This window comes from Orussus abietinus, unplaced genomic scaffold (assembly GCF_000612105.2).
Source record: "Orussus abietinus isolate OABI.00-Male unplaced genomic scaffold, Oabi_2.0 scaffold46, whole genome shotgun sequence".
Classification (NCBI taxonomy): Eukaryota; Metazoa; Arthropoda; class Insecta; order Hymenoptera; family Orussidae; genus Orussus; species Orussus abietinus.
The window spans coordinates 811,114-828,994 of NW_019394349.1; the positions used below are offsets into that span (position 1 = coordinate 811,114).

At 48.9% G+C, this 17,881-nt stretch overlaps 1 protein-coding gene across 3 annotated transcripts; it reads right to left on the reverse strand.

Moving 5' to 3' along the window:
* Window positions 1-184: 184 nt before the first annotated feature.
* LOC105702006 lies at window positions 185-17,847 on the reverse strand. 3 transcript variants are annotated; one of them, XM_023431889.1, is made up of 8 exons: window positions 16,940-17,847; window positions 14,073-16,223; window positions 13,944-13,996; window positions 8,483-8,565; window positions 8,031-8,130; window positions 2,099-4,294; window positions 1,123-1,988; window positions 185-1,062 (listed from the first exon to the last, which is right to left on the reverse strand). In XM_023431889.1, exons 4-8 carry the CDS (start codon window positions 8,556-8,558, stop codon window positions 797-799), a joined length of 3,504 nt encoding a protein of 1,167 aa, XP_023287657.1. In that variant the 5' UTR covers window positions 8,559-8,565; window positions 13,944-13,996; window positions 14,073-16,223; window positions 16,940-17,847; the 3' UTR covers window positions 185-796. The 3 variants fall into 3 exon arrangements, with proteins under 3 accessions (XP_023287657.1, XP_012284614.1, XP_023287658.1); XM_012429191.2 differs by lacking the exons at window positions 13,944-13,996; window positions 14,073-16,223; window positions 16,940-17,847 and adding an exon at window positions 11,099-11,201; XM_023431890.1 differs by lacking the exons at window positions 13,944-13,996; window positions 14,073-16,223; window positions 16,940-17,847 and adding an exon at window positions 10,564-10,605.
* Window positions 17,848-17,881: the final 34 nt, after the last annotated feature.

The window sequence follows — 17,881 nt, forward strand, 5'->3', positions numbered from 1 at the left end:
AATTTCACCTTAAATTCAATTACTTAAAATCTGAAATTCTGGAATTGCCAAAGAGACATTTTCTACGAAGAGGCGAACGATCGATTTTTTTTTCGAAAGAGAGTTTCGCAGAAAAATTCCAAGTGTCTTTAAAGTTTCGAAAAAGAAAAAAAGAAAAGAATCCGAAATGCGAGCGACCTCTGCGTCGGGTGGATCGTACGTCGTTTATTTACACTATCCTGCGTGTAGGAGTAATATATAAAGTAACGTATTTATTTATATTTATCTGTAATTATATAATAATATATATACTTATTTATGTACGTCTACTTTACAATTACTCGAATCCGCTGCGAAGTTCTGTCCTACGACGGAATGCAAAGTCTAGCCTTTCCTATTTCGACGATCGACGATTTTCGAAAAATCGGCGAAACTACCTCGCTAATCTATCAAGTAAGGCTAATTTCCTTAAATTATTCCTTAAATTAACTCTCCGAAAATTCGGGAAAATCGGCGAGCTTTCCACCCCGAGATCTCGAAGAAGCTGTCGGAGAGCTTAGGATCGCTTATCAATGAAGAACTATCGACTAAAAACTATAATTTACTGTGCAAATTAGAGAGCGTTATGCACCCTAGAAATCCTGACGAATTATTGGAGATACGTCCCTACAGACCTCGATATTGCGAATTTCGCGAGAAAGGGATCGAAATCCAAGAAATTCAACTGCACGGAGGACCATGGCGTACTCGAAGAGTCTCTTCCGGTGCCTGGAAATCTCGAATTCGTTTCGCCGTGCCATTTGGACCATCCTAGAGATCACTCTTCCCCGTTGAGTCTTTTTTGCACGTGGCCCAAGTATCGCGCAAATCCTTCGCTGGCGTGCTTCAAGATCGTCAAGCCAAGCCGGAACTTGACCTCGGCGACCCTCTTCACGAAGCCGAAGAGGCCGCTATTTCCTTCCTCGTGGTTTTTCTCCGTGGTGGCGTCGAACCAATCTTCCGTGGTGTGCAGAGGATCGGTGGTGCTCTCGGAAACCTCGGAAGAAGCGAGCGAAGAGGTTTCAGCAATCTCCGAAGAAGAACCTGAAGAAAAGTCCAAGTTAGAACCCGCGGAGGAATCCGAAGGGGAGGTTAATGCGGTACCCGAAGAAGTCTCCTCTTCTCTCCTCGTGGTGGGACCAGCGGTGAACGTCGTCGCTTCCTCGGTCGACCCCGAAGAAGCACTCGTACTCTCCGGTTGCTTTTCCTGCGAGGTTTTCTTGTCCTTGTGGCGCCTCTTCTGGTCCTCCTCCTCGGGCTTCTTCTCTGCGCTCTTCGGGGTCTGGACGTCCCCCTCACCTGGTATCACGGAGTCGATGATGTCGAGGATCTCGTTGCTGAGGTCCTCCTCCTGCTCGTCTTTCTCGACCTCGCTTCTCGAAGGGATCACCTGGATGACGGAGTCGCGTTTCCTTCTGGAGGGGCTTCGAGAATGCACCCAGCTGGAGACCTTGAAGACCCTGGGACGATGTTCCTCCACCTTTTTAAGATCCTCCTCATTTTTTATCCCGACCTCGCGTCTTCTTCTAGAGCTCCTAGGATGCATCGAGTCGATGTCCTCGAGGGTCCTGGGACCATGCTCTACCGCAACCGCCGAAGGCGTGATCTCTATCTCTTCGTACCCATCCTGGCTCTTCAGGGCCTGGGCCTCCGGCTGGTCGTAGCCTTGAGGCAGGTCGGGCTCTTTTACAGGTGCATAGGCTTGCGCCACCTCTTCGGCGTAGCCGCTCACCTGTTCCTTTCCACTCTGGTATCCTGTTCTTCCGTCCTTACCCATCGTGGGCGCGACCTCGAAGAGCTCCAACTCCTTCGGCACGTTGCCGACCACGAACTGCCGGTTCACAGGATTTGCGTTACCGACCGAGAACTCCTGCTTAGGCCTTTCGTAATAACTTCCAGGTGTGGTTATCACGTCAGGATACTTGAACTCGGTGTTCCGGTAATTCAGATCATAAGTGTTCTCCAACGGCCTGTTCGAAAATTATTAATTAAAGAAGTTTCCTAATTTAATGAAAAATCTCATGTAAAGAATTTTTCATTAATAAGTTATGAACGTAATTAACTGCACTTAGAATCGTACCTGTACATGGGCCCTGAAGAGGTGGAGTGCTTCAGGTCGCTCTTCCGGGTAGTCTGCGGTTCCGAATATGCCCCGTCGTAGTGCTGATAGCGATAATAATTGCTTTCGTAATCCTTGATGCCCCCAAACTTGGCGTCGTGGTTGGTCATACCCTGAAGTACCTTGGAGAACACTTCTTCCTCGTTCTGCCCGAAGTTGCCGCCATACTCGTCAAGATTGTACTTGTAGTTGGGCTCTACATCGTAGTTTCTCCTGGCGATGGTGCCCCCGAAGGGGTACAAGAAGTAGGAGGCCAGACCTAGACCAAGTCCCACCAAGGACATCATCCCAAAACTGGGCATCACTTCTCTACTCAAGAAATTGTAGATCTGGGTGCTGATCGGTTTTTGTACCGGCTTCTTCTTGTTCTTCGTCGCGTTCGCCACTTTCGTCTCCGGCTCGATCTTCGACTCCTGGAGGGAATTGGAATTTTCCACGGAGACCTCGTTGCTCTCCAGGGTCACCAGAGGTACCAGGGTGGTGGTCCCGACCGTTGTCGAGGGTCTCCTGCGTCGCACCTTGTTCTTCTTCCTCTTGTTCGACCCGTTCTTGGGCCTCTTCGTGGTGGTCGAAGCGGTCGACGTCGCCTCCGAAGAGGTCTGCACCTCGATCATCGTCACTTCAGGGTTGAAGTCGAATTTCAGGTCGATCCGAGAGTTGTCAAGGATGTCTTCGTCGTCTCCCTCGCCTTTGGCCACCTTCTTCGTCTCCTTCTCCAATTTATCCAGCTTCTCCACCTTTTCTATCTTCAAGATCGGGGCGTTCACCTTGATGGGCTCTATCTCGATGCTCGGCGGCTCGTCCACCGGCTTCTTCAGCTGCACCTTCAGGACGTTGTTGCTCTTATTCCCTGGTTTCGCTCTCACGGGAACCTCCACTAGGTCGGTACTCGGCGAGGTTGATTTCGACTCGTTCGTCTTCAAGACCGTAGGGATTTCGGAGACCTGGGGGAGCGAAGTCGTGGTCTTCGTGTTCTCGGTCAAGACCGAGGCCTTGATCTTGGTAACGAAGGCGGGTCTTTCGCTAACGGAAGTCGCCACGTCCTTCCTGTTCGCCGGGACTATTTGCACTGGTCTGAAAGTCACCTTTTCAATCTTCGAGGTCGAGGTCGCGGGACCATCGCTGGGTTTATTGGTATCAGGCCTGGGAGTCGTCCTCCTGGAGGGACCTTTAGGTCTGTTGAAATTCGGCCTGGCAACCTTGGGAGTCACGGGCCTCGGAGAAGTCGTCGAGGCCGGTCTCGAAGAGGTAGACGAGGAACTCGAGGTAACCTTGGTTTTCACAGTAGTGCGAGGGGGAGAGGTCGTGGCCTTCTTCGTGACGGTCTTCTGGACCGTCGAAGCCTCGATTTTCTCCGGCCTCGGCGTCGTGGCGCTCTTAAGGGTCGCGGTACTCGAAGACTGCGCCATTTTTTCCACATTCTGCCCAGTGGTGCTCGTCTTTTCTGGCTTTCTGGTCGTCGTAGGTCTCTTCGTGGTGCCGAATTTATCGTTACCCTGACTCTGGCTCACCTTCTCCGTACTTGGCAGTTCCTGAAGAGTGCTCTTAACCATGGTCGTCGTCGCTGTTACTTTCGCCTCGCTCTTCAACTTCGTCACCACTTTCTCGTTGGTGGTCGATGGAGGCTTCGTGGAGGTCTTCTTTTTTTCTTCCGCCTTTACCTTGGTCTTCTCCTGGACCGGCTTCAGGGTCGACGTTGGAGGGTTCAGCAGGATCCATGTAGAAATTCCGCCAGTGGTCGTCGGCTGGCCTTTCGTCGTCGTCAGTCGAGCTGAATGTAATTCCTTCTCCAGTTCTTCCTCCGTCAAGGCCATGGCCTCCCCAGGATGGCCTATCTCGAAGTACCCGAATTTCGAATTTATAGGCCTCCCAAAACCCACCCCCATGGACTCCATCGCGCTTATTTCCGAATTTACATCCTTTATCAAATCGCTCTTTTCGTTCTTGCTCGTCGTGGCTTCGCTCGACGGCGTCAGCGCCGTCATCTTAGAAACGGTCATCACCTTGAGGTCGCCCTTTCCGGGAATTTTGTCGGCCGGAAGTGGAACTTCATCAGGATTTGTAACATTCAACAACTGCGTGGCCACCGTCCTCAGGGACTGGTCCATGTATTGGAAGTCCTTCAGCTCTCTGTGCTTCTCCGGACCATCTCCAACCCTGAAATAAAAGCCACTATGTTAAACAATTTCCTCAAATACTGCTAAATAATTACCTACGAGGTAATGAGGAATAGCTGGATAATTGAAAAGTGAAGTATGGCATATATTCTCAAACATTAATCATTAAAATAGCGAGCTTTATAGTCGGCAATAATAGCAAACTTCGGAGAAACAAGAACGGATTGACAATCCAAGATGGCGGCGGGCGACCATCGTCCAAAGCCGACGTCGAGTTTCACGTCATTTGCATTATCAGTTGCATTAATGCAGGAGAGAGACTCGTATATGACAAAAGCGGAGAAACAGCTCTCGACTCGCATGAAAATTTCACCGCATAAGGTTTACACAAATGAGATATAAATATTTGATAATCGACCCGATTACTCGCTCTCGCACGAAACGTCCATTTCCATATCCGGAATTTCGGATAGGCGATACTCACCCATCGAGGCATGTCGCCATTCTCAGGGTCGAGATCAACAACCTAAAGCTAACGGTACGAAAAATAGCATAAGAAAAAAAATTAATAATCTCACTGGAAACTGAAGGGAAGGGACGGGAGAGGAGATGTACTCCCTCTTCTCTTTATTCAGGGGCGAAGTATAAAAACGCTGCGGAAACCCTGAAGCGTGGCCACGCGAGACGGAAATCAGGCCACGAAGAGTATTGCGGAGAAATAAGCATAATGTTTCTTACTGGGGATGATTTATTAGTGTTACAGATTCGCAGAGCAATTGCCGGTAATGCTGCGAAACGGCCATGCTGTTAAATCGCTGGGAAATAAACACGAGCGTTAATGACCATTAAACGCTAAATGAGAATTCTCGTCAGGGAGTCCTTACTAAGCATCGACGTTCTTCAACTGCTAAAACAAATGGGTAATCGAGTCACGCCGAATTAACAGCGCCGGCGATAAATTCTTTAATTACACGGAGATCATTTCGACGCAGACACCTCTTCAGATGGCGCGAAATTCAAATATACTACCACGAGTTAAACTAAAGTAGAAAAAAAATATATGTTAGATGAAATGTCTCATTGACATGCAATTGAGTGCCGACACACTTGCTCTCGGTAACTACTACAAATACTGTAAGGTAGAGTTTAAAAAAAAAAATTAAATAAATTGATTAATCGCAATTAATATAAGATTCTAAGAGGCTACCGCTGAGATAATGTATAAATTAACTGGATGAGTAAGAAATGTATTTCCTAAAAAAAAAAAAAGAGGTAAAATTCGGAGAGGGTGGAAATTTTGGTTTCACCTCTTCCGCTTCCTCCGCCTGCTCTTCCACTCGTTCCAGTGCTTATACTTGTGAATGGAATGGTTAATGACCTCTTCAAGGCTGGGTCTGAACCTGATGGTGACCCTATCGGCGGCTCTACCTAGGTCAAGGACTGCCGGGAAAGCCCAGGGGAAGAGGATGGCTCCGACCCCGAAGACCCCAGCGGCTAAAGCTGCTGCAGGGGCTATAGACATGCTGAAGAGACCATAGCTGAAGGGGTTCATGAAGGAGAAAGAGTCGAATAAGTAGGTGACGGACTCCATGAACCCTGTGGTCGTAAGGGAGTAATAGTCCTCGTCGTCATCGTCGTCGTCGTCGACTGGGGCCAAGGCCGTGGACAAGGAAGGACGGTTCCCCCCAGACCCTAAAGAGCCACCCTGAGAAGTCCCCAGGTTGCTCACCAACCCTGGGAAACTGGAGAGCTGGCCCCCTGATGAAGACCCTGAAAAGGGGGCATCCAACCCTGAAGAACCGGGATTGGGCAATGACCCTGAAGGTAGGGGACCTTGACTTGGCATCAAGGCGGTGTCTGATAAAGGTTGGCTGGATTGGTCGCTGACAGAATTCACAGGATTCGCAGGATTTGAAGGATTTACAGGACTCGCAGGATTTTCAGGGTCAACCAGCTGACCGTCATCTACCGGCCCCTGGCCACCAATATCGATATCGGTCCCTTGATATATATCAAAACTGGTATCGTCATCAAATTCTTCCACTTCCGGAACATCTTCGTCATCTTCACTCGGGACCTTATCGGTCTGCGAGGACTCATCCTCGGTAGTCTGATCATAAATCTGCGTGGTACCGTAGATCCCCATGTCAGGAAACGCCCCAGGGTACTCGGTACCAACGCCATAAAATTTGTCATTCGGATTCATATCCGAATAATCCTCGCCTTCGTAATCATCGGTCACCAAATCCGGATCCTCGGTCCCGGGCTTGAAGACGTTGGTGTTCACCACATGGGAGTTGATAACGATATTCAGATCGGTGCACCCTTCCTTGTTCTGAATGGTGTTGTTCACCTTGGTGTAGGAATTAATGGTGATAGTGGGACACCCTAAATCATCGTCATCGTACGTGACTTCGGGACTTTTGTCCACGTCAGGACCTCGCAGGACGTCCTTCGTGGCGTCCTGCTGGGAGGCGAACATGATGTGGACGTTCGGTGGTCCAGAGATGCTGGACTGATTAGCAGATTGGATGATTTCCGGTTGGCCCGGCTTTGTCACTGTGACGTTTGGTTTTCTGGACCCGCCGTTGAGAATGTGCACCACCGTGTTCTGGGTCACCTGGGACCAAGGGTTATAGGTCGGTTCCTTCTTCAGCTTGATTATCTGAACTGGAGAACCGGTCTCGGGGAGGTCTTCGAGGTCCTGATCATTTGGCTCGTATCTTACCGGATGCCAAGACTGAGGATGGGGATCGACGTAGGTCGGGCTTGAAGCATGATAGTAAGTCGTCTTCTGAGGCCGCTGACCCTGAAGAACGTTCGAATTAGAAACTTGGGTACCGTAATCCTCGTCTTCTGGTACCAGGGGTCGATTGGGCTCCAGGTTATCGAATACCGGTTCGAAGGCGTTCACGATGGGTCCCTCTTCGTCGACCACGTGGCTCTGGTTCGTCGTGAAGGCCGGAACCTGAAGCCACTGGACGATCTCTTCGACATCGGGCTCCGGCTTCAAGGTGGTGGAAGTGGTACCCCGAGGTGGGACCGACGATGGCTTGCCCTTGCGGACTGGCTTCGGCTTCGAAGCCGGTTTGACGGTCGCTTGGTGGAGGATTGGGGAGGACTCTTCGTGGAAGGAGGTGTACTTCTCGTAGTTGAAGAGGTCCTGGGGGTTCTGAAGACCGTCGCTAGGCCAGTCCTTCAGGTGAATGCTCGGAACGGGGGTTCGAGAGTTGGGTCTCGGATTTTTCGACGTGACCAGGGTCATCGGTCGGAAATCCCTGAAGAGCGCCGGAAGAGACTCGCTTACTCCAGGCTTTATTCGCACGAGACTCCTGGAAGAGTCCGACCTCCCCTTCGAGATCGTCCCCGAATCCTGAGGACCGACCCCAAGGATCGGGACCCAGTCAGGCCCTGCAGACCCTGGACTACCTAACTTTGAGATCCTCGAATAACTTCCCACTTCCGACCTAACCTCCGAAAAATCTGACCTTGTCCTTTTTGGGATCAACTTACCCATCCCTGACCTCACCTCGGGTGTGGAGCCAGCCCTTGGACCTTGGAATAATTCTCGGGATGATCTCTTAAATTCTGAGCTACTTTTAAACCTACCATCCTGGACAGTCCCGGACTGGTCCGCGTATTTTAAAACTAGAGTACTAAATTTCGATCCACCATCAGAGGTAGACCTGAGACCAGGGTCTTCATGGAACTCTTCGGCATCCATGAGACCTCGCAACGGTCCATAAGACCTCCCAATCTGAGCGCTCTCCCTGTACCTGGTATTGTTATGGACAGTCTCGGACTGGTCCCCGTTTCTCTGCGTCGGAGGTCCCTCGGTGGCGTTTTTTGTTGCATCCTGAAGAATCCCCGGCAGGGCTGCAACAAAGAAGAGTCCTTCGTCAGACACTTTTCACCTTCAACCCTGATTTCACTCTCGACGATGAAGCGCAACTTTCGAGGACTCCGTCGCGCAGAACAACCATAATTTACGGCGACTTTCGCCGGTCGATCGATGCCTTTGGCAAAAAGAAACACCCGTAATTTGCGGACGGACGCCATTGTTCCATATCTCCGGGCCGATGGCGAACCTCCACTCGTAACGACCCAAGGATTCTCGCAAAGCCTTGCTTCACCATCCTCTTTCCTCCCTTTTATCTTTAACCGCATATTCCCTACTTAATATCCCCTGATTTCTCTAAAAACAATGAAAATTATTCATGACTCTTACCGGTCTTCTGTGGCCTGGCCAAGATGGCGCCCGCGAGCAGCAGGACCGCCAGAATTCTCGACACCCTCTGCCGCATGTTTACCCTGAAACCAGAAAAACCAATCGTCAAAACCTCTCAAGAACTCACAGGGAGAGAAAAACGGCGATTTTTAGTTCTTTCTACTCTTTTTTCGGTTTCATTCGACCAAGGTCGCCGCGCAGGAACCTTCAAGGCGTCGCCATGATTCCAAGATGGCGGACTAGGAAACGAAGACATTAAAGCGCGGATGTCCGTACGTGCATCCAAGTGCCTCGAGTACGTGAGTGGCATGAAACACGGCCCCGAAAAATGTGAGAAAATATTTTCCAAGCGTATTAATTCCGTCGCAATGCCGAATTTCGTGAGGCCCCTTGCGCAAATAGGCCATTTTCAAAGTCCAAGGGCCGCCTCCACTCTTATTCCGAAAACGGGTCAAAAACAACGCGGTGACGCAATTACACCGAGCCTTTTACAGTCCCCTCGAGTTTCTGGTCGCTCTTTGTATTCGATACTCGCGGTGCAACGAGACGTGCGGAATGCAAATCGCACGATTTACCGGAGCGTTTTTCGGCAAGGTCGATCGATCCGGATATATCGAGGACCTCGCGTATCATCGAAACGATTAATCCTGCGATGAAAAATAACGAAAACATCCACAGGAATTGGGAAATCATTTGAAGGAAGTAAAAATAAAAAGCATGTACGTTAAGTACATCCACGGGGGTGAATTTAGGCGTGGATTTCTCCGCGTTCCATGAATCGATTAATTTCTTTTTCTTTTTTTCTTTTCAAGAGTTCAGGTGGGAGAGAATCGGTCAGTTCTTTACCGTTGGATATATTTTTCCTGGACAGATTCGTGTCCGGTAACGGTACCGAGCATCAGTGCGTAATGCTCGCTTTGCATGTGCCGGACATTCCATTCGAGTACGCACTTTACGCACACCTAGAGAACGTCCGCCTCGATCGGAAAAAGACTGTGCGGAAAACGCCGAGCGGCGGTTTCTTCCCCCCGGAATTTTTTCCGGTTTACGATCTCCTCCATTCTTTATGATCTTCCTCTCTTTACGGCCCGAGAAAATGGCGAAGTCCTCACAGCGTAGAATCGTAAGCAAGCAACAAAGTTGCAACGTGTACAGGTCTCCTTCCTTGATTACTTTCCATAAAAAAAAAAAGGAAAAATACCCAGAACTAAAAGTTCGCGATAAAGTAACAGAAATGCGACGCAAGGTCTCCTTTCCTTTACGTACTTAACAATTTTCTGTATAAATTAAAATTTAAATGAAAAACAATCTAGACCGCGCGGAAACTACGCTCGGACTTGAAACAGAAGCACTTCGAGGTAATTACGTTGCAAATCGACACGCGACGAATTAATTAGAGATCCACCTCGTTATACGGTGTTAACTCGTTGCGAGGAAACATTTCCCGTAATTATCGAAGACCCGTGCATAATTATGTAACTACTTTGAGCCGCTCATTACCCATTCTTGGAGAAGCCACTGCAGCGAGTAACCTTGCGCGTTAATTCTTAATGACCATCTGCAAATTCCTCAGCGTACTTAAGCTTATGAAATTATAATAAAAAATATATGGTTAAGATCTTGTAATGGTAAATGAACATTTCGGGGCGTTTAATAAATTGGAGGGCCTGAAGGCTCGAAGTGCCATTCCGGCTTGATGATCGCGTGCGGAACGGAGCGATTTAACATTGCAAATCTGCCAGCGGGAATTCTAATGAGAAAGGGTGCAAACAGCCCGGGGAATAATCGCGGAATCGCGGTCATTCGGATGATAATGTCGGTTAATTGCGCGGGCAAGTACTGCCCCCGGAGAGTACGTTAAAAAAAATTTCGATCCAAAGATCCTCCCTTCCTGTACGTTCCCCAGAACTCCCAAACTGTCTAAAATTCTCACGATGAAGATAAAAATTCCAGATAACGAAAGGAAATTTTCTAATAACTTTCAGAGAAACTCCAAGTCAAGGCAGAGGGTCTCCAACTTGGAGCGGGAATAAAACGGGGAAGCGGGGTCGGAAAAAATCGGAAAAAATTCCAGGGCTTACCTCTGTTAGTCCTCGATCGATGACTCGGGACCATTTACCCACACACGACACTAGACGCGAGTAAATCGCGATTCGCGGTCGCGAGTCCGAAGTTCGCGCGGCGGCCGACCCTGACCGCGACCTACCCCACTGTCGGCACTAGAGCGCGGGTCCGGGGCGAAGCCCCCCGAGAATCCGCGAATTAGATGGAACCGGATCACTAGGACTAGGGAAGAAGAAAAAGAAAATCCCGGGAATTTTCCTAGGGAGAAAAACCAAATCGGGGATGATCGACGAGGGGGGAACTTTTCGCGACTTTAGACGATTCGCGAGGGACGGCTCCTCAGGGTCGACGGCGGAGTCGATCGCGCCGATCGGTGTCGACTGGTCGAGGGACGAAAAAGTCGAGGTTGGACGTCGAAGAGAGCCTCGTGTCTTCCGAAGAGGACGATCGTGCGACTGCACGGCTGACCGAGTGCTTATGGTACCTTTGTGCGTTCCTCGAGCCGAGGCCCAAACCGTTACTCGAGCTACGCTCGCGGGTTGAATAACCTACCTGTACGGACCGTATGCTAAGTACCCACGGACCGGCCTTAAGGCGCCGCCCTGAAGAGCGAACGGGAGAAGAGAACCTTGGGACTTTTCCGTCAGGGCGAGCCCTTGAACCGGTACAGGTTCCGAGAGACGTCGATTGGATCTTTCTCCTGCAGGTGGAGGTTGGGGATCTCCGAAGATACAAATCCCGTGTACAAAGGGCAGGTGGATGGATCTTGAAGAGAACAGATGAAGAGTCTTAAATTTCACATAAGAGTCGAGACCTTAAATCGGCACAGGTTCTGAATGGCATCGATTGAACGTATCTTCTGCAGATGTAGGTTGTGAATTTCAAAATTTAAAGAGTGCACTTGAATCGATCTTAATTGGTTGCCATCCTAGAAAAAACCTCTCCAGGGTGGAAAATTAAAATTGCAAAAACTCTCGGAAACGCTCTTAAATGCTCTTAATATACATGAACGAGTACACGGAAACCGGAGCTAGAGAGGCGAGACCGCGACTGGCTCTCGAATTTATTTCCGCTCGGTAGAAAGTGCTTTCGCTTAAACATCGCCATTAGATCGGGTCGGAAAAATTCCGAAAACGAGCCCGGGAGGAAAATAGGAGAAAATGAGTTCCTTTAGGCCTCCCAAACGTGTCGGATCTTCGAACCGGTCTCGTACACCCCAGAAGAGCGATCTAGACAGTCGTTCCCGCACTAGGTAAACCAGGCTTTAGATCGCCTTACAGGAAGCTCGATCTCGATCGCCCAACACGGAGTGCAAGGAAGTCGAACACGCGATCCAGGTCGATCTTCCTATCCGTGAGATTCGCGTTTAAATCCCCCAAGAGAAACATCGAAAATGGACCACTTCCACCTGAACCTCCGATTTGAAATTCCATCAAATTCTCGCGAATAAGTGTACCAAAGAAAAAGAAAAAAAAAACACGTGCGAGATTCCAAGATCGATCTCAACCTTCCCAGGTCGAATCGAATTTAAATGAACCGTAGAAATCCCGAGTTAAACGGAACCGATTGGATGTAAGCTGCAGATTCTTCCGGAAAAAATTTCAATTCAATCCGGCGATGAGATTATCCAATTTCTGGAGATGCCGGCTAATGGCCTATGGAAATTGACCTCGTCCTCCACGCTCGGCCTCGAAGAGGGAAAAGGTCAGGAGGCAGATGAGACGATTTCTCGGACTAGGGGAAAATAATATCCCCGGGATAAAAGGAGGTCGACGAAATTGGAGCAACGGGATGCTGCGAGCGCTCGCGTCCTGGGACTCAAGAAATGGGATGCAGGTTGATGAAGAGACCCCTCCACCTCGCACTCTGCCAATTTCCCTCATTTCCCTCATTTCCCGGGATCGTCTCGCAAAAAGTGCAAGACCAAGCCTCGAGTATGCAAAACGAAGACTCATTTCCTCACGACTGCTCGTACCGAAAAACGGCACCGGCTTCGAGATCGCCATCACGAAGTACGCCTCGGTAGAACGTTGGGCGCGTTTTCTAGGACATAGCGGCACTTCTTATGCTCGCCTTAATGGGTCTCGGATAAGGAACTTCGTGCCCACAGTTTGATGCACCGGCAAAACGATTCCGCCCACGACCGTCTCGCCGATCGTCTCGCCGATTGTCCTCGGAGGTTCCCACCGGGCCGAGTTCAAAGTCACAGGAAGATTCGCGAGGCCGCGATAACAGAAATTACTATGACGAGTCCCCGTGACACGAGATAACCGGGATAAAACCGGCCAAGAACCGGAATCACGCCTCCGACTGCCACTCCGATGCAGATCTTAAAAAACCTCGCTTTTTATCCCGGAAGAAAGGAAAAACTGCCGAATTTGATAACGGGACTCCCTTAATATCTGCTGATAAATTAATTCTCATTTTTATGGACTCCCCAGAAAATGTCTACAACAGGATTCGATCATTTTTAATGGTATCGCGTTCTAACCGATGGCCATCGTGCACGTCGATTTGCGTGCACCTGACCGATGCACTCGAGCAAGTGCACCGCAATAATTACCCCCGATTTATTACAAGCGGGATATTCACCCGCTCGGTGTTATTAATTTCAAGCCATCGAATTAGGCCTTCTCCGAAATATGATTAGGATTTAACGATCACGCTTTAATTATGCTAAGTGATTAGAGACTTGAAAGGCCTCCTCTATTTCTCAGATCAATTATTAAACGAACCAACTGCGCTTTGACCCGCTTCGTAATCGAGTGCACGTTGCACCTCCGCCTTCAAGAGGTACTCGTGATCGATGAATGCGAATGTAATCGTCGATCGTTACCGCTATACCCACCAATTTGCATACGCGATGCATGCACCTACGAGGTATAGCTCGGAATGCCTCGACTCCCCCCAGTGAATTTCTGAACGATATAAACCTTCTAAAAAATTAAAAACCTACATTTCGTATATCCAGTAATTATTTTTAATTATTAAATTCGATGAATTTCATGAATTTGATAAATTCTATTAGTCGAGGGTGCATCCGAGTCAATGATTCGCGGTCGGTGCAATCGTGACAAAATCGACGTGCTAATGAACCGCGACTGCTCGTTAATTGGCATTCTAAACATTTCTTAAGGTGCACTCGAGGGGAGCAAACTGGTCCAAGACCTAGTGCCATTGCCAAGAAAGGTGCTAACAGGTGTCTAAGTGGTTTTACTCGGCCCAACAATGCAAAACGCCTCGAGAGAGCCGCCGAAGGTCGTCAAAGATTTTCGATTTCGGCGGTCGGAAATGAAATGGTCGTGAAATTGGATTTTCTCCCGAATTCGTTAATAACAAAAATCGCCATTTCACCCTGGACGACGTTAATATTTTCCCAATTGTTTCATGCGCTTACCCCCTTCATTTATTCGCCCAAGTCCGCCGAGAGATCCGCCACCCCCGCTGCAGCTGTAAAAAAGAATTTTATTTTTAATACTCAGAAATTTATTAATATCTCCTTCGCGTGTTCTTCAGAAAGACTTACCAGATACTCAGGAACTTCACTCGGGGGAAGATAAACCGGTGATGATGAATTTTTCTTGCATTTTTCACGGTGAAGTCGATGCAGGATCTTCCTCTGTTTTTTTTTTTAATTGGATTCTAGATCACAGTGAATCTTTGGGCGATAAATTCTAAGCTTCCGGTTCGGTAATCTAGGGCATTTTTCTTCCGACTTCCCCGACACCTTTTCCCGACTTTCTTCTTCCTCGTTTCCAGGAGTAGGAGCTTTCTCATCTAAACGAGATTTATCATAAACAAATGGCCGCAGAAGTCGTAAATGCGGCACACTCCGGGGATAATTACAGAGCGCCGACTTCAAGACCAGGCGAAGTATCCTTCCGAGCCACTTTAAGGCCCATCTCGCTCGAAAATGGACATATCGCTCGTTAGAGATGATCGTTTTAGGCGATAGGTCGTTTAGTTATAAAATATATCTCTTCCAAGCCTGCTTCCGTGCCGTAAAAATTATAGAAGAAAATTCTCCATCCCTAATGAAGCGTCAAGTGTCACCGATCAGCTGTTTCGAAATCTCTTCCACGATTGCCCAATCGAGCCAGAAGTGGAATTACGGTAAACACGTAAAGGCAACCGTTAATCTCAGGCCCCATCAATTAGTAAGCATAATGTCTTCCTTCCAGGTCTCCAAAATGACCGATAATGACACGGATCATTCGCTCCGTGTCCCTTCTACGTCGACAAAAAGCGCTCCTCCTTTTCGGTCCGCCTTCGGGATTCTCTTTTTTCCTTTCCCTAATTCCCTCCAAATTGCTGCCTCATTCTTCTCTTCTCCTGCTCCACTGACTCGTGACTGCTATCCTTTTTTTATTCCGCTTCTTCCGTCTAACGACGTAGGTTTCTGCAGGTTCTTCGGGAAAAGCCGACGAAGAAACGCCTCGAATTTCGCCGCTCCCCCCAGGTCCTTTCCGACCTTCTTCAAGGAATTAATGAAAAATAAAGTGGAAAAATTAATTCCTCCGATAATTATCCTCCTTTCGGTCGTTAAATCATCCCAGAATTACCGTGGAATTTTATCACCCTTCGATCGTCTGAAATTTCGTTATTTCTGGAAATCCAAGATGGCGGACCCCGAGATGGATCCAATACCAAGCTTTAATTGATCGAGACGTCGTTGATTGGATTCAAGTCACAGGCATTCCTATTCCCACGTGGATCTGTATAGAATTCCGGATCGGATGCCAGTCTCGCTGCTTTCCAATCGATATGCCTCCAATAAAGAGATCACTTGTTCCTGGGAAGACGCGCGTGTCTTGTTACGGCTTGCAGTTTCTTCTCGCAAGAAGGATCCTGACTCGATCATGCGGTATCTCTTAGCATTCCTCGATCTCTCCTCTTCTTTCCACCTAGGATGCCTTGTCTTTCGCAATGTATGCAGATCCTATCTCCCAAGGGACCGCACGAATCCGCAGCTTCCTCGAAGACGTTCCAGTGGAGGTACAAACTGTTCCTCTTCCGGGTCTCTGTGCATCACTTATTCATGTCTCGGTTAATGCAACGCGTGTCCTCAAAGTTCGACATCTCATGACAAACATTCATTTTCCACACAGAAATATAAATAAACCAAACGAAGCGATCATCAGCTCTGCGTTCCTTATCCTCCGTCCTTCCGTTCTCCAGGACGAAGACTCGCAGATATCGAGAGCTCAGATTATCCTTTTATGATTTTATCAACACTGGATTTTTTGACACGGAGTCTAGGGCGATTGATAATACTCTTGTACAGAAAATCCATGCCGAGTCCTGTTGCGTTCTCCAGGGTTCTTGAGGGTCCTTGAACGTCCTTGAGGTTTCTGTAGGTTCTCCAAATTATCGAGGTGGGATTCGTCGAATCTCCAAATTTTTTTTTCTGGACCCTTAACCGACGACAGGCTTCTTCAGGGCTCGAATCTCGAAGATTCTCCAAGAGAAGATCCTCTCAGCAGTGGAGGTCGAGGTCCTCCTTCCCAGCCTTGGTCTTCCCGCTCGTCGGAAATGGACTGAGGCTGGATGCCATGAGAACGCCCCCAATGTAGCTCGCTTTCCCATGCCGTGCCATCGGACATTTAATAGTGGGGGTTTTAATCCCTTCTTTCGCACATGAGCCCTTGTCGTTTCCCCGTACCCGGGCCCCGAACTCCTAGGACGAGACAATGCCAACGATAAGTGGAGAACGGTGTAGCGCCCAGAAACCGATCCCACGCCGAAATCTCCAAATCGGAACCGTAGCCCGCCTCGGCCTCATTTTTAAACCCCAATTAAAAAAAAAGAAACCCCCTCGATAACGAACAATTTACCCTCCCTCTCCACTGCACTCTCTAATAACCAGAATTGTAATCCCTTCCTTATCTAACGCCCCGCAAAATGGAGGAAAAAATTAAAACGGGACGGTACCATAAGAAGAATAATTATTATTGCGGTACACGTACACGTGCGTACGCGATCCTTAGGCCGGATACGTTCACCGAGACCCGCGAGAAGAGGAAACGGACGAACTAACTGTTCCACGGCGGTGGAGGGCCAAAAAAAAGATCCGCAAAATGGGATCCCTTGATCCTCGCCAGGACGAGATCGCGAATGGACGCCGTTGCTAGATCATTCCAGATTCGAGCTCTCGAATCTCCGATGGTAATGGTAATCTCTAGACCGAGTTATGACCCCCTCGAACGGAGTCGCGCCCACGAAGTCGTTCAGGCTTATGGTCAATTTCTGAATTCCCCATCTTCGCCATCCTCGAGATAAAACCAGGGTAAAAAGGACGAAGAGGGTAACCGCCGCAGTAAATCTCGGAACGAGTTTCACGGACCCGCCTAGACTCTTCCGGATGGGATTACGCATCGGGAACTAAATATTTACAGGCAATGGAAAATCAACAGGTGCCTATGCAAGACAGGTGTACGTAGGAGCGCGTCGTTGTTCCTTGAAGAGCCTGCCACAGGATGGTGTAAAAAAATGACGAAAAGTCAAGGACTACGAATCAGTCCAGTCGCAATCGGCGTGCTCCTCCGGCGTGAAGTGGAACTGCATCGCGGTGGTTGCATCCTCTTCTTTGATGTCATTAGAGGCAGCCGAGTAGCGCGTTTATGTCCGCACAGCTGCAACGGCGTCCCCCGAAGATGCATTTATAACTGTGAGAGTAGACAAGACCCCTTGAAATTGACCCCGATGCAGGATACGTGAAGAAAAAGGACGGGTAATGGCCCATCGGCTTTCCCCCTGGCACCGGCGGGTAAATTGATTCCGAGGAAATGCCGCAGCCAGTCTGAAATACGAGTGGATTATTCATTATCATCTGGATAATTAACACGCTTACGGCATATGGGGGTAATTGTTAATGCCATCCTTGCCAATCTCCGGGAAATCGAGGTTTCTGGTACTCCACCCTTGACCTCTTCGAGGTGCCGAAGGAACCTCTTCGAGGTGCCGGTGTCCCGGATATTCCTTAATTTCTTAATTCTTCCCATCCCGGGAGGAAGCGCGCCATTACCAGAAGACTCGTCTTCTCGAGTCTTCCGGCAAATGACTCGGTTTAGCGGCTCCTGGCCGGAAGTCCATTGTTCTTGCCGGCTGATTACAAATTCAGGGCATTTTTGCGCTCGACTTTGTCCTCGAGCTGGTAAATTGCTTCCCGGCAAATTGCTTTAACGTGTCGGCGGCTCGTTCGGGAATATAGACCTCGGGTGAATATGCTAATCGGCGTAGTAACGGTGCCGAAGGTGGGTGGTTAAATTATCCTTCTTCCTGCCAGGACGAGGGTCCGGCTAGCCTGGGAAGAGCGACCACCTGGAAACGACTATC

What these genes read in the sequence shown, in the direction of transcription:
- LOC105702006 (XM_023431889.1), bottom strand. Translation starts at nt 8,558, where the DNA reads ATGCGGCAGAGGGTGTCGAGAATTCTGGCGGTCCTGCTGCTCGCGGGC. An exon ending in TCTTCAGGGCCCATGTACAG is followed by an intron (nt 1,989 to 2,098) that starts GTACGATTCTAA and finishes ATTTTCGAACAG; the next exon opens with GCCGTTGGAGAACACTTATG. An exon ending in AGAAGAGGAGACTTCTTCGG is followed by an intron (nt 1,063 to 1,122) that starts GTACCGCATTAA and finishes ACTTTTCTTCAG; the next exon opens with GTTCTTCTTCGGAGATTGCT.